This window comes from Saccopteryx bilineata, chromosome 4 (genome assembly GCF_036850765.1).
Source record: "Saccopteryx bilineata isolate mSacBil1 chromosome 4, mSacBil1_pri_phased_curated, whole genome shotgun sequence".
NCBI classification, from domain to species: domain Eukaryota; kingdom Metazoa; phylum Chordata; class Mammalia; order Chiroptera; family Emballonuridae; genus Saccopteryx; species Saccopteryx bilineata.
The window spans coordinates 266,251,003-266,277,026 of NC_089493.1; the positions used below are offsets into that span (position 1 = coordinate 266,251,003).

The 26,024-nt window shown below is 44.7% G+C and overlaps 1 protein-coding gene across 1 annotated transcript; it reads right to left on the minus strand.

The window, feature by feature from the left end:
- Nucleotides 1-24,625, minus strand: BCL7B (BAF chromatin remodeling complex subunit BCL7B). Its single transcript, XM_066274532.1, has 6 exons — nt 24,397-24,625; nt 19,040-19,115; nt 7,212-7,308; nt 2,945-3,115; nt 1,402-1,481; nt 1-1,054 (listed from the first exon to the last, which is right to left on the minus strand). The coding sequence occupies exons 1-6, from the start codon at nt 24,486-24,488 to the stop codon at nt 962-964; spliced, it is 609 nt and encodes a 202-aa protein (XP_066130629.1). The 5' UTR covers nt 24,489-24,625; the 3' UTR covers nt 1-961.
- Between the last annotated feature and the right edge of the window lie 1,399 nt (nt 24,626-26,024).

Here is a 26,024-nt window from a genome sequence, read left to right on the forward strand (position 1 = left end):
CATATTTCAAATAGTTTAATTTTAAAAATATTCTATTCAGTGCTAAAATATGTCTTCACTCACTGTTGCCCATTTCCATTTCTTAAACTTTTATGAAACAAAAAATAAAATTGCAAAGTTTAATTAAACATGCAGATTTCAAAGGAAAGGGATCTTTCTAGAAAGTCTGAGCTGAAGGAGTACTGTGGGGGGTGGGAACTGTTGTCAGACTTAAATTCTTGCTGGGGCAGTTTGTGGCATGGGTGCAGGGGACCGTGGCAGGAGGCAGAGAATGCTGGAATGAAATGTATAAGTGAAAACAGCTGCATGTGTTTGTGTGTGTGTTGGGGGAAAGGGATGGTTATGGTGGGGGACAAAGAATTGTCAGCAGCTAGAGAGCCCACAAGAGGTAGGATAACCTCAGGAATGGGCAGAAGTGCCAGGGCAGCAAGGAATCTATATGGACTTTTCTGCCCTCATATGGAGAAAAACCTCTTCCCTCCAAAGTCTCTACCCAGGCATTCTCCAATAGTGGCCTATAGGGCGCCTAGCCCTATGGGGAAGTCCAGGAATCTACAGTTGCAATTCAAATTCAAGTAACTCTTGGCACTCTCTTCTCTAAAGGGTGCCTTCCACTTATCTTTTCTCTTGTAGAAGCGCCAAGCTCAGTCCAGAGGTTCTGGAGCAGAGACTGCTACCTGGAAGTGACAGATGAACGCTGGGATAGCTGGTGCTCCAGCTTACTTGGGGCACAAAAAGGACATGAGCGCTCCTCTTCTCAGAAGCAAGCGGACATGGGTGCCAGTGACGGGAAGATGATGCTACAGCCCCAAGTCCTATGTCAGCCTTCCAGCCCAGAAGGCTCCTATGGGCAGGCTCTGGACCCCAGTGCTTGCCCTTACCCAAGCAACACAGCACGCCCAGAACCAGAATGCAATAAATAGAGGCAGGGGGCCAGGAGGTGAAGGGCGCCAGGATGATGCTAGCTTTCTGATGCTGTCTGCGGCACTGCAGGCTGGTCCACACAGAAGCGTTTCAAGGGTGGGGCACCTGAGTCTTCCTCTTCCTCAGCAACCTAGGAGCAGCCAGAGCATGGAATTATAGGGCCATCCCTCTGAACCAGAACCTCCCCACCCACCCTAATTACAGACCAGAAACCCAATGTCAATCTTCACATAGATAACCAGGAGACACCAATTTCCCTCACTACCTCCCAACCCTACTATATATACTATAGCACAGCGGTTCTCAACCTGTGGGTCGCGACCCCGGCGGGGGTCGAACGACCAAAACACAGGGGTCGCCTAAAGCCCACAGGTTGAGAACCGCTGCTATAGCACATTCCATCCAATAGGCGCAATTCACAGCAACAAAGTCCCTCCTTTTTTCTTAGAAACTGGGAAACCCAAAGTGCCTCCTTACCTTTGTCTCCAGTGGAACTGGTTCTTCCTTCGTGAGGGTGGGAGGTTCATCAGCCACTTCTGAGGCAGGCAGGGAGGGCTCTAAAAAAGCAGCAAGGTCAGCATAACTGCAGGGCCTGTTATGGAGACTGAGGTAGGAGACTTCCATAGAATCTGCCTTCAGCTAGGGAGCTTTCCTAAGAGCTATGTGGAGGTGCAACTCTAGCTGAAGAATCAACATACATATATTTTGTTTTTTATTAACTTTTAAATTTATTGATTTGACAAAGAAGAAAGAAAACACAATGAGAAAGAGAGAGAGAGAGGGAAAGAAACATCAGTTTGTTATTCTACTTATTTATGCATTCATTGGTCAATTCTTTTATGTGTCCTGAACAGTGACTGAACTTGAAAACTTGGCATATTAGGACGATGTTCTAACCAACTGAGCTACCCAGCCAGGGCTAACATACATATATTTTAGAAACAACATATACTATAAGAAGAAATTCACAGGTGAGAATGCAAAGAGCATAAACTCTGAGGTTAGAAGGTATGAAATTGAGGATACCCAGTTCCATCAGTTACTAGCTATGTGATCTTGGATAAGCAATTTAAACTTTCTGAGACTCCACTTCCTCATCTGTAAAATGGAGACAATAGCTTCTGTTTCAGTGTTTGGAAGTGAATTATACCAAGCATTAAATACGGAAAGTGCCTCACATAGAACCCGACACTCACTTCTGCTGCGCATTTTTTTCCATCATTCTGTGAGAGAAGAAAAGATAACCATTCTCCAAAATAGCCCAAACTATACTGCTCACAAAAATTAGGAGATATAGGCCCTGGCCGGTTGGCTCAGCGGTAGAGCGTTGGCCTGGCGTGCGGGGGACCCGGGTTCGATTCCCGGCCAGGGCACATAGGAGAAGCGCCCATTTGCTTCTCCACCCCTCCTCCTTCCTCTCTGTCTCTCTCTTCCCCTCCCGCAGCCAAGGCTCCATTGGAGCAAAGATGGCCCAGGAGCTGGGGATGGCTCCTTGGCCTCTGCCCCAGGCGCTAGAGTGGCTCTGGTCACGGCAGAGCAACCCCCCCCCCCCCCCGAGGGGCAGAGCATCGCCCCCTGGTGGGCAGAGCGTTGCCCCTGGTGGGCGTGCCGGGTGGATCCCGGTGGGGCGCATGCGGGAGTCTGTCTGACTGTCTCTCCCCGTTTCCAGCTTCAGAAAAATACAAAAAAAAAAAAAAAAAAACTTCTTAAAGGGAAGGACCCAGAATGCATGCTCCTTCCCTCCCTCCCTCCCTCCCTCTCACTCTCTCTCACCTATGCCTTTCCCCACCCCTTTCTTTCAAAAAAAAAAAAAAAAAGAAAAAAAAATTAGGAGATATTTCAAAATTAATATGAAGCTATAAAATATCTCCTAATTTTTGTGAGGAGTATATTAACAAATAGCTTGAGGCTGCCAAGCTCTGTGGCATTTTCTCTTACCACTCATTCTAAAGAGGAGAAACATCAAGAGCAAGAGGCAAGTCCTCTCCGAGATGTTTGTCCTGGATCAATCGAGACTCACCCTCGAGGATCTCCTGGCCCAGAGTAGGGGGCTGGGAGTCATCTGTGCGGAAGTCAGAGGTGTGTGCTGGGCTCAGGGACTCACTCTGCTGGGGGCTGGGGCTCGAGTTGGTGCTGCTGTCCACCTTGAGTTGATAGACATCAGACACAGAACTCTGGTTGCTATTTTCATCTGAAAATCAAACATGACAAAGGCAACAGCTGAGAGTGGTAATTTTTACTCAATACTAACTCAGTAGAGAGCCAAGGGCCTAGTATTCTCCTTAGGCAGCCATAGACATACCAGGTGCAATGATCATTGCTGCAGATGCGCCCTGAACCGAAGGCCGATGTTCATGGCGCTTCTAAACACCGCAAATTATCAATGGAGTCTACGTTGATTAAGTTAAGCATTTTCTATTTCACAATATATTCTAAGCACCAAATGCAGTCAGAATCTTTAAATTTATGCAATTTATATATCAGGAAGGTCATGATACAGTTATTAAGTATTATCCATCATTTATAGCTTAGATCTGATTTCCTTTTTTATTCTTTTACATTATTTAAAACATTTTATTAATTGACTGATTTAGAGAGACAAAGAGAGAGGGAGAGAGGGAGGAGAGGAGAAAGAGGGAGGGAGAGGAGAGGGTGGGAGAGGAGGAGGAAGAAGGGAAAGGAGGAAGAGGGAGAGAAAGGAGAGAAGGGAGAGAGGAAGAGAGAGAGAGAGGAGAGGGAGGGAGGGGAAGGAGGAAGGGAGAGAGGGAGGAGGAAAGGAGAGGAGGAGAGGAAAGGAGAGGAGGAGAGGAAGGGAGAGGAGGAGAGGAAGGGAGAGGAGGAGAGGAAGGGAGAGGAGGAGGGAAGGAAGGAGAGGAGGAGGAAGGAGGGAGGGAGGGAGAGGGAAGGAGAGGAGGAGAGGGAGAGAGGTGAAGAGGGAGGGAGAAGAAAAGGAGAGGAGAAGAGGGAAGGAGGGAGGGAGAAGAGGAGGAGAGGGAGGGAGAGGAAAAGCTGGAGAGAGAAGAGGAGGAGAGGAGAAGAGGGAGAGAGAAGAGGAGGAGGGAAGGGGAGGAGAGAGGGAGGGAGAGAAGGAGGAGGGAGGGAGAGGGGGAGAATAGAGGGAGGGAGGAAGAGGGGGAGAGGGAGGGAGGGAGAGGAGAAGAGGGAGTGAGCAGAGGAGGGAGGGGGAGGAGAAGGGAGAGAGACAGAAGCATTCATTTGTTCCACTTAATTATGCACTCATTGGTCACTTTTCTTATGTGCCCTGAGGAAGGATCAAACCCGCAACCTCAGTGTTTTGGGACAATGCTCTAACCAACTGAACTACCCAGCCAGGGACAGACCTGTTATTTTTTTTTAAGATTTTATTTATTATTATTATTTTTTAAATGTTTATATATTTTTTAATTTTTTTAAATTTTATTTATTCATTTTAGAGAGGAGAGAGAAAGGGAGAGAGAGAGAGACAGAGAGGGAGAGAGAGACAGAGAGAGAAGGTGGGGAGGAGCTGGAAGCATCAACTCCCATATGTGCCTTGACCAGGCAAGCCCAGGGTTTCGAACCGGCAACCTCAGCATTTCCAGGTCGACGCTTTATCCACTGCGCCACCACAGGTCAGGGAAGATTTTATTTATTGATTTTACAGAGAGGGGAAAGAGGGATGGGGAGCGAGAAGTATCAACTCATAGTTGCTTCATTTTTAGTTGTTCATTGATTGCTCCTCATATGTGCCTTGACCAGGCAAGCCCAGGGTTTCAAACCAGTGACCTGAGCACTCCAGGTCAACGCACTATCCACTACACCACCATAGGCCAAGCTGCCATTTTCTTGTTCAGTGGAAGAGAGGGACATAACTGTGCCTCTCAACCTTTCTTACAAGATGTGTAGAAAATGATAAAATCTGCCTGGCATTCTCGGCTATCTGGAGGAGGAGGGTGGTGGTGACAGGAAGTGTTCAAGTCAGACCCTTCAGTGGCCCAGGCTCCACTTGATGCCTCAAGGACCAAGGGAGTCCCAACCTGGGAAACTGTCTGAAGACTTAAGGTCACCACCTATTAGAAACATACCAGTCAACAACAACTTCTCGCTTACCTCCAGTAGCCAGCCATTAATTCTGACCCGTCCTACTGCTCTATCACTTGTGTTCATTCCCCCCTCTCCTGCTGCCTTAGTTCAGGCCTTGTCGTTTCTGGCCTGGCCTCCAGCAACAGCCACCTAACTGCCCTTCCTTCAGTACCATGTACTCCCCACTATACTGCACACTTCTGCTGGCATGATCCTTCTAAAGCCTTCAATGGTTCCCTGCTGCCAAAAGGATAAATTTCAAACCCCAGTGCTTCTCTGGGTAGGCACAAGATGGCCCTATCCTAACATACAAAGTCCTTTCTGACCTCCAGGCTAACTGCCTATTGTTAGTCCATACACACCCCTTGGCTCCAGCCAAGCTGGACCCCAAGCACAGAGTTGTTTCCTGTACAGGTGTCTGTTACAACCTGTCCTTTCCAGTCTTCCTGGAAAGGCCCTATCCAGGCCAACACTGAGCTCAAGCAGCACATCCTCCACGGAGCCCTATATCCTCGGCTCCCTTGGGTAAAAATGACCACCACCACCCTCTTTTTTAAAGATTTTATTTATTCATTTTAGAGAGAGGAGAGAGGAGGGAGAGAGAGAGAGAAGGGAGAGAGAAGAAGGGGAGGAGCAGGAAGCATCAACTTCCATATGTGCCTTAACAAAGCAAGCCCAGGGTTTTGAAACAGAGACCTCAGTGTTCCAGGTAAACACTTTATCCAGTACACCACAACAGGCTAGGCCTTTCTCTCTCTCTCTCTTTTTTTCAATGTATTTATTGATTTTAGAGAAAGGAGAGAAATATGCAGAAACATCAATGTATTTCTGTATGTGCCCTGACCAAGGATCAAACCAGCAACCTTTGTATATTGGGACAATGCTCTAGCCAACTGAGCTATCTGGCCAGCGCTGACCACTCTCTATCTTATGCTCCTGTTATATCCTGTATTTATTATTTTACACACCAGTTTCCTTCCATTACGCCCTGTGCAGACAGGCTCAGTGGCTTACTGGTTCTTGAACCTCTTGTGCATAGTACCTGCCTGGCATATTAGTAGTTCCTTAAATGTTCAATAAATGAAAAGGATGAGATACTGGCCAGACTGAGAAGATAGGAGCCTCATATGTCTCCTAAAGTCCTATAATTATTGAATACCCCACACATAGCTAAAGAAGCTTTCCCTTGTATTCCTTCCTGTATCACACTGACCTTGGGGATGGACAGAGGGTTATAGGAGGTGGGGACGCTGGGGAAAAGGGGGAGGCATACCTGCATGCTCCCATACTAGTGTAAGAGAAAATAGTAAGCCCTTTCTAGTCTTTACTTCTACAAAGACTGCTATCTTTGATGCTAAAATCAAAGTTGCATTTTATTATAAAAAATATAAAGCTCTAAAAGAAAGAAAGAAAATACAAAAAAATAAGAATAAAGCTTTGTCACTTTTGAGCTTAAGCAAACACTTTTCTTCTCCGAGCATCTTGTCCCTTAACTAGGGAAGGCTTAATCACAGGCTGATGTAAAGGATAAAAATGAGAAACTGAAGTGAAAGTGCTCCAGAACAGTAACTGCCACACAGGTGTAAGAGTAACATGATGAATGCAGTGCTGACACAGGCAGGATGTTTACTGAAGATTTAGGAGGCAGAACTTGTGCCAACAAGGGACACACAGATGCCCTGGCTTTGTGTGGCCCACTCTCAGGCACTATCATAAACAGTCTAAAGAAAAGAGCTTCTGACCCAGAAAACCAGGAACTAATGTGAGGTTTGTCACTTACTAGTTATGTGATTTTATTTTATTTTATTTTTTTTATTCATTTTTAGAGAGGAGAGAGAGAGAGAGAGAGAAACAGAGAGAGAGAAGGGGGGAGGAGCTGGAAGCATCAACTCCCATATGTGCCTTGACCAGGCAAGCCCAGGGTTTCGAACTGGCGATCTCAACATTTCCAGGTCGACGCTTTATCCACTGCGCCACCACAGGTCAGGCTAGTTATGTGATTTTATATACCTAGCTTCACCTCCCGGAGCCTTTTTCCTTAAATAGAAAATGAGGATACTATCATCTATCTTGCAAGGTTATTGTGAAGAAGATTTATGTATTATAACTAGCAAAATACTCACAAAAGAGTAGGCACTGAAATGATACACAGAACTATCCTTATTATTAATGGGTTCATCTAAGTTTTTATTCTCCTGCAAGGAAGACATGTGGATGCAACTCACCCTGGAATTCAAGAAGGAGAGAGGAATTGGCTGAGGCATCAGAGGGAAAGCCATTAGGTTCCCGGGTTGCTGAACCATTCGATTTTGACTTTTCTTTCTAGAAAAGGAAAAAAAAAGAGGAATATGATAGAGCCAACCAGGAGACTCACAGAGAGGGAGAATGGTGCTATCTGAGACACTACAAAGGTCTGGATTAGGACTAAACAGGAATAACAACAGCACTTTTGAGAATCCAGAATCCAAGGCATAATGGAATCCTGGACAAGGTGTCATAAGCCTCAGTGTCTCTATAAAATGGACCTTCCAAGCTAATATCATGAAAAAGACACATGTATACGTTTCTACTAGATCTCCCTGTAGTACCCTTCTGCTTTCTGCCCTGATCAGAATGCACCACCCAACCTTTCCCTATGTGGAAGGGCAAGAAACACTAAACACTCATTTGAAAAGATTCCTATTTCAGGAAAACAATAAGTTAAAAAAAATGGACCTCTGACTAGAAAACGGAAGAAGTGCCTTTATATGTAATACAAGAAGTTATGAAACAAAGGGGCCCTGGCTAAATAGTTCTATTCCTGACCAATCAAACTGATCCATTCAAAAGGATCACCATAGCCTGACCAGACGGTGGCACAGTGGATAGAGCATCGGACTGGGATGTGGAGGACCCAGGTTCAAGACCCCGAGGTCGTCACCTTGAGCGTGGGCTCATCTGGTTTGAGCAAGGCTCACCAGCTTGAGCCCAAGGTTGCTGGCTCGAGCAAGGGGTCACTCGATCTGCTGTAGCTCCCTGGTCAAGATACATATGAGAAATCAATCAATGAACTAAGGAGCCACAACGAAGAACTGATGTTTCTCATCACTCTCCCTTCCTGTCTGTCTGTCCCTATCTGTCCCTCTCTCTGTCTGTCACAAAAAAATAAATAAATAAAGGATCACCATACGTCAATCTTTATCCATAACATGATCTCCTCCATGCAGGTTACACATGTTGGGGGAATCACAGTGGGAAGGTAAGCACTAGCTTTCAACAAACAAGTCTACAGGAAAGTAAATTTGCAAATGAAAGCATCCCAATAGCCAAAAGTATAAATCTGGGTAATTTCAAATTCACCAATTCATAGTTTATATGTCTCTTTATTGTACATGCACTATACTAGTAATACAATTTAGTTTTGTTCATAATTCTCAATTCTATCTCTGCAGTAAATCAACTGTACACATTTATATATGTCCTTTCCTTCATGTTTTTAATCTTTCTTTTGTTTTTTAATTTATGTACTGATTTTAGAGAGGACGGGGGGAGAGAGAGACAGACGAAGACAGAAACATCGATCTGTTCCTGTATGTACCCTGACCAGGAATTGAACTGGTAACCTTGCGTATCAGGACAACACTCTAACCAACGGAATTACCCGGCCAGGACCTGCCCTTCATTTTTTCTTAGGTGGACATAATTTTAATGTAATTATATATTACCACTTTACCGAATAAGCTACATAAACACGATTTTTTTTTTTTACAGAGACAAAGAGGGAGTCAGACACAAGGACAGATAGAAACAGACAGACAGGAAGGTAGAGAGATGAGAAGCATCAATTCTTCTTGCAGCTCCTTATTTGTTCAGTGATTGCTTTCTCATATGTGCCTTGATGGGGGTTAGAGGGCTACAGCAGAATGAGTGACCCCTTGCTTAAGCCAGTTACCTCTGAGCTCAAGCCAGTGACCATGGGGTCATGTCTATGACCCCATGCTCAAGCTGGTGAGCCCGCACTCAAGCTGACAACCTCAGGGTTTCGAAACTGGGTTCTCCGCGTCCCAATTTGATGCTGTATTCACTGTGCCACTGCTTGGTCAGGCTAACCATGATTTTTTAATAGCTGTATAATATACCACATACCATAATTCACTTAAAAACTTCTCAACTATTAGACATTTAACTTTAACTTATTTAGAATTGTATTTACTTATCATTACTAGAAATAAAGCCACAATGCTCAACTTTCACTTTTTCCTGGATTATTTTATTCAGGTAAAATTCGCAAAAAATATTCCTTCTAGATCAGAAAGTACAGAACGGGCCCTGGCCAGTCGGCTCAGTCGGCTCAGTTGGATATTGCATCATCCTGAAAGGAAAAGGTTGCAGGGTTGATCCCCAGTCAGCGCATAAACGTGAAGCAACCAATAAGTGCACAACTAAGTGGAACAACAAATGGATGCTTCCCTACTCCCCCTTCCTCTCTCTCTGTCTCTTTACACCAACCAATATAAAATAATAATAAAATTATAAAGGTATAAACATAATTATTTCCTTGAAATACACTGTACCCCACCACTTCCTAAAGGGATGGTGGCAATATATTTAGTGTACTATTTTCACAGCACCCATGCCAACAGTTGGCTTTATCGTTGTTTTTTTTCCTGCTCTCTCTCTTATCCTTATTTTAATGACTCTGTGTTCAAGTAAAATACATATTTCACTATAAGAAATACTAGAAATTCTATAGGAAGTTCTAGCAATGCAGAATAAAAAGGAAACCTGAGACAACCTACCCACATATTTGCATGAAAATGGATCAGAGTACTATCACTTGCTTCCCCTCCCTCATTCACTGCATTAAACACATTTTCCTATGCTACTGAGTAATCTTCAACACCATTTTATAATGGATACAAAGCTTTACAAGATACAAGTGCATAATAACTTAATGAAATTTCTACAATAAGATCTTTATTTTGCTTGCAATTAAAAATATTATGAATACTGTAATACTAAACATTGTAGATGTATCCTGTACACATGATTATCTCATGACGAAAAATTCTTAAAGATAAAACATCTAGATCTAAGAGATAAATATTTTGAAAGCTTTTTAGCCCTTCAGTTTTACTGAGTTATACATGACAAATAAAACTGTTAAGATATTTAATATGTCCATCGTGATGTGATATACATATACAGGGTCAAATGATTCCCACCATCTAATTAACACATTCATCACTGAGAGCTTTATGATCAACTTGACTGGAATAAAGTTTGCGCCAATTGACTCTCCCATCAGCAGTGAGTGTCCCATTCCCTTGTATCCTTTACAATTTTTTCTTTACCAATTTTATGATCATTTTCCATTTTCCTCATCTAACAGGTCTATGACAGTGCCTTAGAAGATGGCACACTACCATGGATCATCGGAGGAAAGATAAACTAATGAACGTCAGGGCACAGCTCAGAAAGCAACACAAACACTGTGTGAAGCCCTGGAGACAGACAAAGTGCTGAGTGCTGGGCAGAGAGAATTTGAATAGGAAAGGGGCAGGGACTTACATGGGAGAAATGGGTTGAAGGCTGGGGTTGTTTCTAACAGTGATGGCATCACCATTACCAGGGTTCGATGAATAAAGGGTGGCTCCAAAGCTCTCATAACTTTCACCCTCCAGTTCCTTGGCCTTGGCAATGACAAGGAAGGATGGCTGTTCCTATATAAAAGTAGCACATGAAAGACTGGTACTAGGAAGTTCCCTGAGAGACCCGGGAAGATGGCAGAACGAAAAGAGAAAGACTAAACCCTGAGGCTAATGCCATCCCTTAAATTCATTTAGATGAGGGAAAACCAGAGCTTAGGCTTCTAGGCTCCCCCCAGTTACATATTACTAGCCAAGGCAGCACAGGGTCCCAAAGGAGAAACTCACCAGACACCGGAGGAAAAAAAGCACCGCAAAACACAATAAACAGAATGAGCTATACCAGCATGGTCCCAGGACAGAAGATTTTAAATAAAACACAGCAAGTATTCTCACAAAGATAAGGATGATACTGGAAAATTGTTTAGGAAGAGAACCAACTGAGCCTGACCTGTAGTGGCACAGTGGATAAAGTGTCAACCAGTTCGAAGCCCTGAGCTTGCCTGGTCAAAGCACACTCAACAACCAATCAACGAGCAACTAAAGTGAACAACTATGAGCTGATACTTCTTGCTATCCCCTTACCTCTGTAAAATCAAAAAAATAAAACTTTTTTAAAAAAGAAAAAGAACCAATTAAGAAAACTGGTATAATTGTTCAAAATAAAAATTAAGTAAATGCATTTAGTAGCAGAAATACATACAGTTAAAGAAAGAATTAATGACAAAAACTGGGTTGAGAAATCAGAATAGAGAAATGAGGAAAGAATAAGGAGATAAAATAAATGAAAGAAAAATTCAGAAATAAAAACGCTACATGTGAACATTATAGGATATTCTAACAGAACTCCTAGGAGATCAAAAACAGAAGAAATTTTGCCTGACCAGGCAGTGGCGCAGTGGATAGAGCGTCCGACTGGGATGTGGAAGGACCCAGGTTTGAGACCCTGATGTCGCCAGCGTGCGCATCTGGCTTAAGCAGAAAGCTCACCAGCTTGGACCCAAGGTCGCTGGCTCAAGCAAGGGGTTACTCGGTCTGCTGAAGGCCCACGGTCAAGGCACCTATGAGAAAGCAATCAATGAACAACTAAGGTGTCGCCACGAAAAACTGATGATTGATGCTTCTCATCTCTCTCCGTTCCTGTCTGTCTGTCCCTAGCTCTCCCTCTCTTTGACCCTCTCTCTCTGTCCCTGTAAAAACAAAACAAAACAAAACAAAAAAACCAGAAGAAATTTTAAAAGTTTCCAGGGCCTGACCAGGCAGTGGTGCAGTGAATAGAGTCTCAGCCTAGGATGCAGAGGACCCAGATTTAAAACCCCAAGGTCACCAGCTTAAGTGTGGGCTCAACAGCTTGAGTGTGAGGTCGCCAGCTTGAGCATGGGATCATAGACCTGACCCAGTGGTCATTGGCTTGAACCCAAAGGACACTCACTTGAAGTCCAAGATTGCTGGCTTGAGCCCAAGGTCGCTGCCTTGAGTAAGGGGTCATTGGCGTGGCTGGAGCCCTTGGTGAAGGCACATATGAGAAAGCAATCAATAAACAACTAAGCCGCCACAATGAAGAATTGATGCTTCTCATCTCTTTCCCTTCCTGTCTGTCACTATATGCCCCTCTCTGTCTCTCTTACTAAACAAACAAAAAAAACCCCATGAAAGTAAACAAAGATATTTTTAAAAATTAAAAGATACTTTCAGAAAGTTTATTCTACAAAAGCCTTCTTTGAAAAAATCTTAAAGAATGGATTCCAGCAAGAAAAATGAGTCTAGGAGAAAGCAATATATAATAAATAGGTGGCAAAGGATTAGTAAATAATTAGTAATGTTTACTTTGTCAAATAAAGCAATGACTAAAACAAAAAATATTTGTGAAAACTGAAATCTAGGCTTCACCAGGAGGTGACGCAATGAATAGAATGTCGGATTGGGATGTAGAGGACCCAGGTTCGAAACCCCAAGGTCACCGGGCTTGAGCACGGGCTCACCAGTTTGAGCTCGGGGTTGCTGGCTTCAGTGTGGAATCATAGACATGACACCATGGTCGCTGGCTTGAGCCCAAGGTCATTGGCTTGAGCAAGGGGTCATTTGCTCTGCCGGAGCCCTGGTCAAGACACATATGAGAAAGCAATCAGTGAACAACTAAGGTGTCATAACGAAGAATTGATGCTTCTCATCTCTCTCCCTTCCTGTCTGTCCCTCTCTGTTTCTCTGTCTCAGCCACAAAACAAAAACAAAAACAAACAAACAAAAAAAGCCCCTGATGTCTAAACTGAATTTTCTAATCTAAAATCCCACTCAAAACAAAAGACAAGGTAGGGCCTGACCAGGCAATGGCATAGTGGATAGAGCGTTGGACTGGGATGTGGAAGACTCAGGTTTGAGACCCCGAGGTCACCAGCTTGAGCACGAACTCATCTGGTTTGAGCAAAGCTCACCAGCTTGGACCCAAGGTCGCTGGCTTTAGCAAGGGGTTACTTGGTCTGCTGAAGGCCCACGGTCAGGCACATATGAGAAAGCAATCAATGAACAACTAAGGTGTCACAACGAAAAATTGATGATTGATGCTTCTCATCTCTCTCCATTCCTGTCTGTCTGTCCCTATCTATCCCTCTCTCTGATTCTTTAAAAAAAAAAAAAAAGGCCCTGGCCGGTTGGCTCAGCGGTAGAGTGTTGGCCTGGCGTGTGGGGGACCCAGGTTCGATTCCGGCCAGGGCACATAGGAGAAGCGCCCATTTGCTTCTCCACAACCTCCCCCTCCTTCCTCTCTGTCTCTCTCTTCCCCTCCCACAGCCAAGGCTCCATTGGAGCAAAAGATGGCCGGGGTGCTGGGGATGGCTCCTTGGCCTTTGCCCCAGGCGCTAGAATGGCTCTGGTTGCAACAGAGTGACGCCCCGGAGGGGCAGAGCATCGCCCCCTGGTGGGCAGAGTGTCGCCCCTGGTGGGTGTGCCGGGTGGATCCCAGTCAGGCGCATGCGGGAGTCTGTCTGACTGTCTCTCCCCGTTTCCAGCTTCGGAAAAATACAAAAGAAAAAAAGACAAGGTAGGGCTGGAAGTGAGGGAGGGGTAGAGATCAGAGGTGGGGGAAATATGTTATGGGTATAACCAGGTTCAAAGTAAAAATACAGATTAAAAAAACAGTGAGAAGCGGGGAAGCAGACAGACCAGGATCCACCTGGCATGCCCACCAGGCAGCGATGCTCTGTCCATCTGGGGCGTTGCTCCCCTTCGGACTGAGCCATTCTAGAGCCTGAGGTGGAGGCCATGGAACCATCCTCAGCACCTGGGCCAACTTTGCTCCGATGGAGCCCTGGCTGCCGGAGGAGAAGAGAGAGATAGAGAGAAAAGAGAGGGGTAGGGGTGGAGAAGCAGATGGATGCTTCTCCTATATACCTGACCAGGAATTGAATCCAGGACTTCCACATGCTGGGCCGACACTCTATCGCTAAGTCAACCGACCAGGGCCGAAAAAAAAAATTTTTTTAGATTTTATTTATTGATTTTAGAGAGAGAAAGAGAAAGGCAGGGTGGGGGCTGAGGGGAGGAACAGGAAGCATCAACTCATAGTTGCTTCTCCTATGTACCTTGACCAGGCAAGCCCAGGGTTTCAAACTGGAGACCCCAGTGTTCCAGGTCGATGCTTTATCCACTGGAAAATATAAATTTTGGCAAGCTTTACAGGGAAAGACAGTAAGTCTTAAGTTAGAGGTAGCCAATAGAAAAGAGAAGTAGAACTTTCAAATCAGAAGAAAATTTATCTAGTCACCATGAGATGAACAGAGAGAAAAACCAAGTGGATTATGGCAGAAATCCTTGTCCATATTAATAGAATTTTCCCAGGTTTACTGGCCACTAGCTGTGCCACAGCTATTATGAATACACATAGTAAGTATGTATGTATATATAGTATACATATAGTGTGTGTATATATATTTCCTGAGGGAACTTCTAGGAAACTCCTTAAGTTCCTGAAAATACTATTTGCCATCCTTTCACTCCTCTTGCTGTCCTGAGCTTGAATGTGCTGAGTGAATGGCTAAAGCTCAACCTTGGAATACAACATCAAAAATAGAGCAGAATGGGAAATTATTTAATGGGTATAGTTTTAGTTTTGCAAGATAAAGAGTTCTAGAAATTGGTTGTACAACAGGTAAATATATTTAACACTACTGAACCACACAGTTAAAAAATGCTAAGATGGTAAGTTTTATGGTATGTATATTTTATCACAATTAATTAAAAAGTAAAATGAATTAAGCCATTAACTCCCCTCTAAAAATATTTTTTAAAGGAGCAGAAAGGTTAGAAGAACCTAGGTTCCTGAGGACTACTGGATCAGAACCACTACATTAGTCCTTGTGTTTCCCTGAGAGATTTCTTAAGACACTAAAGAAAAATCTTAATTATGTTGTCTATGTTAAAATTAAAAAGTTCTTTTACTCAAGCACCATAAAGACAGTGTAAAGACAAGCCATGGTATGGGGCAATGTATGGGTAGTAAATAATTGAAAGAATTTGTGTCTAAAACATAGCGAATTCCTACAAGTCATAAGAAAAAGACCACAACCAAAAGGTAAAGACTTAAAAAAGCACTTCCTAAAAGAGGAAACCCAAAAGGTAATAAACATTAAAAAAAAGGTGCTGTCATTAGTAATTTACACAATTAGTCATCAAATTAAAACCAAAATAAGGGTACTCTCTCTCTCCTGGGAGAGAGCTCAACTATGCAACCATGCGTTTCCCTTACCCCTCTTCTGCCTTCACAGGCATGTACTGTGTATCTCCTAAACTCTAAGGGTCTCCATCAGACTTACAGCCAGGGGAGCAATGGGCAGCAGCAGTTCATCCCAGTCTACCCTGGGACCTGTCTCCAAAGCCGCCTTTTTCTCTGACTTATCAATGGGCTAAAAGCAGCCCTGCCTAGGCTCTCTCCTGTTGCTTCTTCTGTTCTAAGCCCTCCTTGTTCCACTGCCTCCAGTTGTTTTTTTCTTTTCCAACTGAGAGGAGGGGAGATAAGAGAGACAGACTTCTACATGCGCCCCAACCAGGACTCACCCAGCAATCCCTGTCTGGGGCTGATGCTCTGCCTGTCTGGGACCATGCTCTCAATGGAGCTATTTTTAGTGCCTGAAGCAGAGGCTCCATTGAGCCACCCTAAGTGCCTGGGCCAATGTGCTCAAACCAATCCAGCCATGGCTGTAGGAGAGGAGAGGAGGGGGGGAGAGAGGGAGGGAGAGAAGAGGGGAAGGGGGAGGGAGTGAAGAAGCAGATGTTTGCTTCTCCTGTGTGCCCTAACTGGGAATCGAACCCGAGACATCCACACACCAGGCCAACACTCCACAACTGAGCCAACCAGCCAGGGCTCTGCCTCCAGTTTTTGTTTTTTTTTTTTAAGATTTTATTTATTCATTATAGAGAGGAGAGAGAGAGAGAAGGAGGGGAGGAGCAGGAAGCATCAACTCCCATATGTGCCTTGACCAGGCAAGCCCAGGGTTTCGAATCGGCAACCTCAGCGTTTCCAGGTTGACGCTTTATGCACTGCGCCACCACAGGTCAGGCTCTGCCTCCAGTTCTAATAAAAGTACTCTTAAAAAAAAACCCACACAAAACTCACCCACAAAACAAGCTATCTATACATATCCAGTGTACATTAACAATACCAATTGATGATGAGGATATGGAACAAGAACACTGATATTTCTGGTGGGAATATACAGGGGTAGGCAAAAGTAGGTTTACAATTGTGAGTATGCAAAAAGAATTTATTCTTTTCTTTTTAAAATTAACTTGAGGTAGGCCTGACCTGTGGTGGTACAGTAGATAAAGCATCGACCTGAAATGCTGAAGTCACTGGTTTGAAACCCTGGGCTTGCCTGGTCAAGGCAAGTACGTTTTCAAGCCATGGGAGTTGATGCTTCCTGCTCCTCCTTCCTTATCTCTCTCTCTAAAATGAATAAATTAAAAGAAAATCTAAGAAAAAAAAAGTCAATCAATTAAAAAATTAACTTTTAGTCTTTTTTTAATGTTTATTTTATTGATTTTAGAGAGGAGGGAGAGCAAGAGATAGGAACATCGATCTGATCCTGTATATGACCTGACCAGGGATCAAACCAGCAACTCCATGCTTTAAGACACCAAGGTGACCCAACCAAGCTATCCAGCCAGGGCAAAAGCAGTTTATTCTTGTATTACTATTTATTAATTATTGTATTATTTATCTTATCATTATCATTATTTTGCACCCTTATTTATGATTTTTATTTTTTTATTTTTTTTTTTTTAGCAAGAGACAGACAGGGACAGACAGGCAGAGAGAGAGATGAGAAGCAGCGGCTCCTAGTTGCGGCACCTTAGATGTTCATTAATTGCTTTCTCATATGTGTCTTGACTGGGGGACTATAGCTGAGCCAGTGACTCTTGCTCAAGCCAGAAACCTTGGGCTTCAAGCCAGCAAGCTTTGGGCCCAAGCCAGTGACCTTGGGCTTCAAGCCAGTAACCTTTGGGCTCAAGCCAGCGACCATGGGGTCATGTCTATGACCCCACACTCAAGCCAGCGACCCTGAGCTCAACAAGGTGAGCCCACACTCAAGCTGGATGAACCTGTACTTAAGCCAACGACATTAGGGTTTTGAACTTGGGTTCTCAGCGTCTCAGGCCAATGTTCTATCCACTGCACCACCATCTGGTCAGGCATGATTTATTTTTTAGGTAATGATGGCTGGTAAATTAACCAACAACCAGCAAAAGTGGATACTTAAATCTACTTTTGCCAGCCCTTATAAATTGATACAATTACTCACTTTCCAAAATAGTTTAGCATTAACTAGTCTAAGTAAAAAAACACAGACCTCTCCCCCCCAAAAAAACCCAAACAAACCACAGACCAAGATCCAGCAATTCCACTCCTAGGACTATCCCAGAGGGAAACTCATGTACATGTTGATTCACATACTGAATTAGAAAGTTCAAAGAAGCACTGATCCTAGTATCCCAAACTGGGAACACTCCGAACATCCACATACATCAGAATCAGAAAGATAATTTATAGTATAGTTCTAGAATGAAATTCCATGTGGCAACAAAAAAGAACAAATAGCTTCAAAGACAACATGCAAGAATTTTATAAACATAATACTGGGCGAAAAAGGCAAGATGCACAAAAACAGACACTTCACGATGCTGTTTACATCAAGTTAAAAATGTTTGCAAATGACTAGAGAAGTGGTAAGAAATGAGTAGGAAAACAAAAAAGGAAAAAATAAAAAGAAATGAGTAGGAACAACATCTCCTCCAGAGGGAAGGGAGGGGATGCTGGAAACAGTCCCACACAGAAGCCTCTGGGAGAGTTGGCAATGCTCTATTTTTTTTATTTTATTCATTTTTAGAGAGGAGAGAGAGAGAGAGACAGAGAGGGAGAGAGAGGAGAGAGAGACAGAGAGAGAGAAGGGGGGAGGAGCTGGAAGCATCAACTCCCACATGTGCCTTGACCAGGCAAGCCCAGGGTTTTGAACCGGCGACCTCAGCATTTCCAGGTCAACGCTTTATCCACTGCGCCACCACAGGTCAGGCAATGCTCTATTTTTTTGACCTGGGTTGTTTTGACCAGGGTATCAGCTTTATATTAATTCAGTATACTGAACACTTATGTTTTATATACTTTTATGTCTGTTTTAGATTTGATATTTTTCAAAAAGAATTAGGGGAAAAAGTTGGAGACAATCTGGGTGATTTATTACCCGCAATGTGTAGCTAGATGTGATCGCTGTATATGAGAATACAATGCAAGAGTCAAAAGTAGTCATTCTATTTACAATTACAGAAACATGGACAGTTCTCAAAAACAAGGTTGAATAACAAAAGAGAATAGAGGTTTATAGCACAATTCTAGTAAAAATTTTAAAACACCAACATGAAACAATGCTATGTATTTTCCAAGAATACACAGGTGTTCAAATAAATCTAATGAAGATAAATTACAAAGGCATACACACATATAAAATACATGAAAATACACTACAGTGAGTAGCATATTGGATAAAAGCAAGAGTCAGCAAACTTTTCCCTAAAGGGCTAGATAATAAATATTTTAGACTTCACGGGCCATTATGTCTTATGGCAACTACTCAACTCTGCCATTATACCTTGAAAGTAGCCACAACAATAAGAAAACCAATGGGAAGCTACACTGACACTCACAGGGAGCAGGCCTGGGCTGTAGTTCACCAAGCCCAAGCCCTGGAAAAAAGGAAGGGGTTAAGGAAAGGGAATAAAGGGGAAAGAAATAAAGGGAAGCTTTGTGTGGGCCAGTGACAGAGGGTGCCTTTACGTATTTCCAACTCAATTCTGGGGAAATATATCCTTTATCATTAAGAGGCAATCAAAATTAAAAAAAAACAGTACCTTTTTTTGTTGGGATATTCTTCCACACTTACCTCCTTGCTGTCTGTCACAGGAACCCACTTAAATATCCTAAGGGATGTGTCACCCACAGTCACCCACTTTTTCTCCCTAAAAGAAAGACACTTCTTAGGACTCATAAAACTGTAAAATAGATTTTCTGTTCATAACTGGTGCTTTCCTATTTCTCAGCAGATCGTTCCTTCAATCTTAAATGCCTTCTAAATTTTCTTTCCATCAAATTACACCCTAACTTTCAGTGCAAAATCATCCCTTTCAGAAAAACTGTCAAATTCCTTTCACTCTGAACTCTATTTGCCACCCTTCCTCACATACAGTAAACCAAAGCCTTCCTCCCCCCAAGGCCTATACCAAGAGTACCAGCACATTTCCTAACACAGGTATTTATTTACCTAGCATCTCTTCATTTTCCAAAAATTAATTCAATTCCACTGGTACTTTTAAAGCCCTATATTATAAAAGGCCCTGCAGGATACAAAGGATATATAAGGTATGGTCCTTACCCAGGGACCTTATAGGAATAAAAAAGGTAAGGAAATAATTGAAGGTGGCAAGGATGAGAAGGCTGAAGGGCAGAGTCTAGAACAGGGGTCGGGAACCTATGGCTTGCGAGCCAGATGTGGCTCTTTTGATGGCTGCATCTGGCTCGCAGACAAATCTTTAATAAAAAAATAATAATGTTAAAAATATTAAACATTCTCATGTATTACAATCTATTCATTTCCTACCGCTCATGTTCATGGTTGCGGGTGGCTGGAGCCAATCACAGCTGTCCTCCGGGACAACACCAAATTTTTATTGGATAATGCCTAATGTACACAGGTCATTGTATGGCTCTCACAGAATTACATTTTAAAATATGTGGCATTCATGGCTCTCTCAGCCAAAAAGGTTCCAGACCCCTGGTCTAGAATATGCCCTGGAAGTTCTCCACTCCTATGTCTCCTGTGGAACTCTGGTTTGGAACACAACTCCATTTAAAAATAATCACAAGCCAGCCTGACCAGGCGGTGGTGCAGTGGATAGAGCGTTGGACTGGGATGCAGAGGACCCAGGTTGAAACCCCGAGGTCATCGGCTTGAGCATGGGCTCACCAGCTTGAGCGAGGGGTCTCTAGCTTGAGCATGGGATCATAGACATGACCCCATGGTCGCTGGTTTAAGCCCAAAGTTCTCTGGCTTGAAGCCTAAGGTCACTGGCTTGAGCAAGGGGTCACTCACTCTACTGTAGGTCCCTGGTCAAGGCACATATGAGAGAGCAATCAATGAACAACAAAGATGCAGAAAACAAAGAATTGATGCTTCTCATCTCCTTCCCTTCCTATCTGTCCCTATCTGCTACTCTCTCTGTCTCTGTCACACACACACAAAATAAGGACTGTTTTAACGTTTTATTTTATAGAGGAAATAACTTTTAAGATAAGCCTTAAAATAATGAGCAGCTTTATTTCCCCTCTCCCCACCAGGCACATAACTAAGGAAAGGCAAATGACATTCTTGAATTAGGCAGTAAATTAGGACAAGCAGAGGGACAAGTAGAGGGGGGAGCCTGAAATATGACTTCTGAAAGTTTCAAGTCCAAATGTGATAATATAAAAAAGCAAAAAATAACTGTTACTGTTGCTACTGATGATGACATCACAAGAATGTAAAAAAAAGAGGCTGTGGAAGAAGAATTAACTGGGAAGACTTGGAATACTGAAAGTTAATTCCTGGACAAGACACTCCATTTCCTCATTTATTTAACTAATTTATTTAACAAGTACTTAATAACAAGACCCTGTGCTAGGTAGGCACTAGGCGCACAGAGAACAAGATTCACGGTCCCTGTCTTCACAGAGCTTGCACTCCAGGTGGAAAGACACCAAACAACTCATATCACTATCAGTCACGGAATTGCCATTTTTGTAGGTTAGAAAGTCAAATATAGGAAATATCCTATGGTTCAACCTAATACAACTGTGGAAATACAATTTTATGGAGACCTGTTCTAGACTGGGGATTTTTGTGTATGTGTGTGACAGAGACAGAGAAAGTCAGAGAGAGGGATAGATAGGGACAGACAGACAGGAAGGGAGATGAGAAGCATCAATTCTTCTTTGCAGCATCTTAGTTGTTCATTGATTGTTTTTCTCATACGTGCCTTGACCAGGGGGCTACAGCAGACTGAGTGACCCCTTGCTTGAGCCAGCGACCTTGGGCTCAAGCTGGTGAGCCTTGCCCAAACCAGATGAGCCTGTGCTCAAGCTGGCAACCTCAGGGTCTCGAACTTGGGTCCTCCGCGTCCCATTCCAATGCTCTATCCAGTGCACCACCACCTGGTCAGGCTCGATTGGGATCTTAACAGATATCCTTGAGGAACCAACTTTTGAGCTGAGCAAGGGGTTAACTAGGCAAGGAGGATGTGATATTGAAGGACACCAGGCAGCTGGAATAGTCGTGTGGCTCCAACTGACAGAAGGCCAGTGTCCCCAGAAAGAGGGCAGTCTGAACCACGTGGTGAAGCAGGAAGGACCAGGTTTGGTCTTAAGAGCAAGTAGTCACTCAAGCACTACATTGTGTCCGTAAAGTCATGGTGCACTTTTGACTGGTCACAAACTCTCCCAGTTTCATACCTATTCAGTGCAGTTTGATGTGGGCTCATGCACAGATTTTTTAGGGCTCCTTAGGTAGCTATCCCGTATAGCCTCTACAGACTCGTCACTGACTGATGGCCTACCAGAACAGGGTTTCTCCACCAAACTGCCCATTTCCTTCAACTGCTTATCCCACCGAGTAATGTTATTCCTGTGTGGTGGCGCTTCGTTATAAACGCACCGATATTCACGTTGCACTTTGGTCACGGATTCGAAGTTAGCGAGCCACAGAACACACTGAACTTTCCTCTGTACCGTACACATCTCGACTGGCATGGCCGTGGGTTGCTCCGCTGTATACACGGTGTTATGTCATCATCTGTGCATGTGCACATGTTGCCACATCATCCTACAGAAACTGGGAGGGTTCTTCTTTTATTTGGTGCAGATTTCACATTTTTATCGTCATTTGTTGCTTTTCTGTGACCGGTCAAAAGTGCACCATGACTTTATGGACACACTGCATTTTTTTTTTTTTTTTTTTTTTTTGGTATTTTTCTGAAGCTGGAAACGGGGAGAGACAGTCAGACAGACTCCCGCATGCGCCCGACTGGGATCCACCCGGCACGCCCACCAGGGGCAACGCTCTGCCGAGACCAGAGCCACTCTAGCGCCTGGGGCAGAGGCCAAGGAGCCATCCCCAGCGCCCGGGCCATCTTTGCTCCAATGGAGCCTTGGCTGAAGAGAGAGACAGAGAGGAAGGAGGGGGGGGGGTGAAGAAGCAAATGGGCGCTTCTCCTGTGTGCCCTGGCCGGGAATCGAACCCGGGTCCCCCGCACTCCAGGCCGACGCTCTACCGCTGAGCCAACCGGCCAGGGCTACACTGTATTTTCTTAGCAAAGGAGTGCCATGATGAGATTTGCACTTGAGAAAAATTATATCACAATGAGTATAATGTAAGCAGCAGGACCGAGGAAATGAGCAAGAACTGAAGCAAGGAGACCACAGGGAGGCTGGTACACAGGTCTGGGTGAGAGAAGATGGTCATGTGGCTTAGGTTGCTGGGGGGGGCAGAGAATGTCAGGAGAAAAATAAAGGTGTGCTAATTATTACGTTTCACAAAAAAACCAAGAGGATTACATTTGGTGGGGGGAGGGGGTAAGGAACTTGATCTTGGGGGAAAAGGGACAAACGCAAATAAAAGTACAAGGTAACAAAGTCCCAAGGAGGAGTGGAGGCTAAAAGACAAGAGGGCAAAGCCTTCCTGGAGAGAGCTAACACCTATGCGGGCTTTAAATTATTAATAGTCATCAGCTAGAGAAAAGCACTCAAGAATTTGACTGTAAAACTTTAATGTGATAATACATCAGAGTTCCTGATATAAAATAGGCAGCCAACCAGTGTCTACAATGAATGTTACACCAGCCGTTTCCAAACGAGTAGGTCTCAATTCCTTTACCAAAAGCTCCCAGGGCACTAAGAGAAAATGCCTACTGTTGCAGTAATATAAGGTTATAGTAATTAAACATACAGAAATATAGAAAAACATGGAAGATATATAAAAATAATTAGGATATAATATTAAAAGCAATTAAGGAAATTAAAGTTATGCTGTCTGGATAGGTATTAATATAATGTGTACAGACATGATAAACAGACTCTGCCTTTTGCGCAGGGCTCAGTTAGTGTGTGTGTGAAGTTACATATAGATAAGTGGCTTGATGTCATAACTCTGTGGATTGAGGTAAACAGGAGGCTCCCCTAGGAACATCTTAAAAGTGGCTTGATGTAACATTTCAGTAGATTAACATAAAAAGGACTCCCTGCGAGGAACTCCCAAAAAGGTGGTTTGAGATGATAATCTTGTAGATTGACACCTGTTAGAAGGCATTGGCCAGTAAAGGTACTAAAGCTAAAGGGCCCCCCTGCTGCAGTAGTCGCCCAGACTTCAACTTGAATGTGGACTGTCTCCACGCCTCTCTGACTCTCTGACCAAAGACAGCCGGGAGGAGCATGTCAACAAGGCCCTCTTAAACTGTACCCAGGCACGCCAAAAGATTTGTAATAAACTGCCTGTGTGATTCTTGCAACTAACTTGTGTGTCCAATGCGTCTTTCCTCCGGTGGCAGTTTGTGTCAGCACCGATAAGTAAAACCCTCATAGCCGCCTCAAGGGTAGTCTAGAATAGGTTGCCAGCCTGCTGATAAGCAGGAGTGTCCCACTGCGCGGGGAAGTCGAATCAGGGATACCTGATCAACGTGGAGCTTGGGCTCTACTGGGACACCTACTTAGCATGCGGGCCAGTATCGGTGAGCAGAAAGTTATCCTTCTCTTACAAAGCTTGCTCTAGGGGCAGGTAGGTATCGAGGAAGTACCTCTCACCAAACTTAGACGAATTAATACGTAGATCGCTCAGTCTGTCGGACAGGACACTTAAATCACTAGTTACTATATGGGGCAGTTCATAACTCAAAAGGTCCCATAGGCGAGCGGAAAGGTAAACAAAAAAGCTCCGGCACTAAGGTGAGGAAGCTCCACCGGAAGCCGGCAGCTCCCCAGGGGACGCACCACCCACCAGCAGGAGGGAGGAACCACAAGCCGGTCGAGCCACTGATTGGTCACAGCCACCGCAGCCTCTGACCTCACGCCAAGGCAATCTGCACTCTCCTCCCGCCTTCTCCTGCTCCCCCTCCCCCCAAACGCCAGCCAGTGGGCTCCCATCCGGCCTGTCAGGGTGGCGCTCCTCTGGTCCTGGGCCGGCGACCCCCGCCAGCGCTCTAGGTCCCGGCCCCTCACCATTTCCGCACTTTCTCGATGGCCGCCATCACCTTCTTGATGTCATCCTTGGCTCGGCTGCGGGTCTCGGCCCGGACTGACCTGCCCGACATGGTGGCGGCCGGAGCGGCGGGGAGTCGGGACACTACTCCCAAGACGCAGGGAATCTCGCGCTTCACGCGCTGCCACCCGCCCGCCGCAGTAGCGTCACCGCAGCCGTCTCCCCCTCCTTGCGCGCGTGCGCGGGGAGGCGCGCGCACCCGCCCGCCCCTTGGGGCTCGAGGTCTCAGCGCGCCTGCGCGCCCCGCCCCTGGCGTCCAGGTCCCCAGGGTGCTCCGGGAGTCCCCTCGGTGTCTGAACAGGCCGGGTCCAGGGTGCGCTGCGAGCGGGCAGCATTTGCCATGTGCTGTGAACTGGGCAAGTTGCGAGGCACTGCCAGTTGAATACCTGGGACTTTCCCAAAGCGTTTGGAGGTCGGCACCTTCGTTCTCTGGTCAGGGATTTTGCCATTACCTGTGTTTTATGTAGTTGACCTTAACAAGACCACAGTTCTGCATTATCCTTTCCTGCTTCCCACCGGTCGGGCGCCCTATCTCCCCAGATTAAACTTCTGTGCTCCATCCACAAAGAATTTCACACTTTTTTCAGTATGCCTTCCAGCCTCGCGCCCACGTTGCACCTGATGAACTGGCTACATTCTGTACTCTTCCAACAAGCAGTTGAACTTAGAGAAGCCTTCACCTGACATCCTAGGGTTCCACTTTTTCTATACTTATCACTCTATATCACTATCTTATTTAATTCAGCAATTGTTATTTAAATGATGCCTCCGTTGTACAAGGTTCTGTGTTAAGTGTTGTGGACAAACTCTGGGTTTTTGCTTTCAAAGAGTTTACAGTTTTGCCCTGGCTGGATAGCTCAGTTGGTGTGATACACAAAGGTTGCAGGTTCAATACCCGGTCAGGGTACATACAGAAACAGATCGATGTTTCTGTCTCTGTGTCTCTTGCTCCCTCTTCCTCTCAAATAAATTTTAGCCCTGGCTGGTTAGCTTAGTGGTAGAGCATTGGCCCCGCATGTGGATGTCTTGGGTTCAATTCCCAGTCAGGGCACACAGGAGAAGCGCCCATCTGCTTTTCCACCCTTCCCCATCTCGCTTCTCTCTCTCTATGTCTCTCTCTCTCCCCCCTCCCCTCCTGCAGCCAAGGCTGGATTAGAGCAAGTTGATGCTGGGCGCTGAGGTTGGCTCCTTGGCCTCTGCCTCAGACACTAAAGTGGCTCTGGTTGCAAGGGAGCAAGGACCCCAGAGGGGCAGAGCATCGCCCCCCTGTGGGCTTGCCAGGTGGATCCCTGCTTGGCAGAGGCCAGAGTCTGTCTCTGCCTCCCCTCCTCTCACTGAATAAAAAACAAAACAGAAACAGAAATAAAATCTTGATACTCAAGCATTGGCCCCAGATGGGGTTATCAGGTGGACTCCAGTCAGGGAGCATGTGGGAGTCTGTCTCACTATCTCCCTACCCCTCACTTAAAAAATAAAAAAGATATAAGTCCCTGAAACATGATTTGCCTGGATGGAGTAGCTATAATTATGAATACATGTCCAGTGAGATTAGGTGAAAGAGGTAAAAGGATTAATAAGTGCAAACTGG

Excerpts from the sequence above, each read along its gene's own strand:
- BCL7B (XM_066274532.1), bottom strand. The coding sequence starts at position 24,488 with ATGTCGGGCAGGTCAGTCCGGGCCGAGACCCGCAGCCGAGCCAAGGAT. Across the intron at positions 1,482-2,944 it reads GGGCCAGGAGATCCTCGAGG|AGCCCTCCCTGCCTGCCTCA; the intron begins GTGAGTCTCGAT and ends CTGCTTTTTTAG. Across the intron at positions 1,055-1,401 it reads CAGTTCCACTGGAGACAAAG|GTTGCTGAGGAAGAGGAAGA; the intron begins GTAAGGAGGCAC and ends GGCTGCTCCTAG.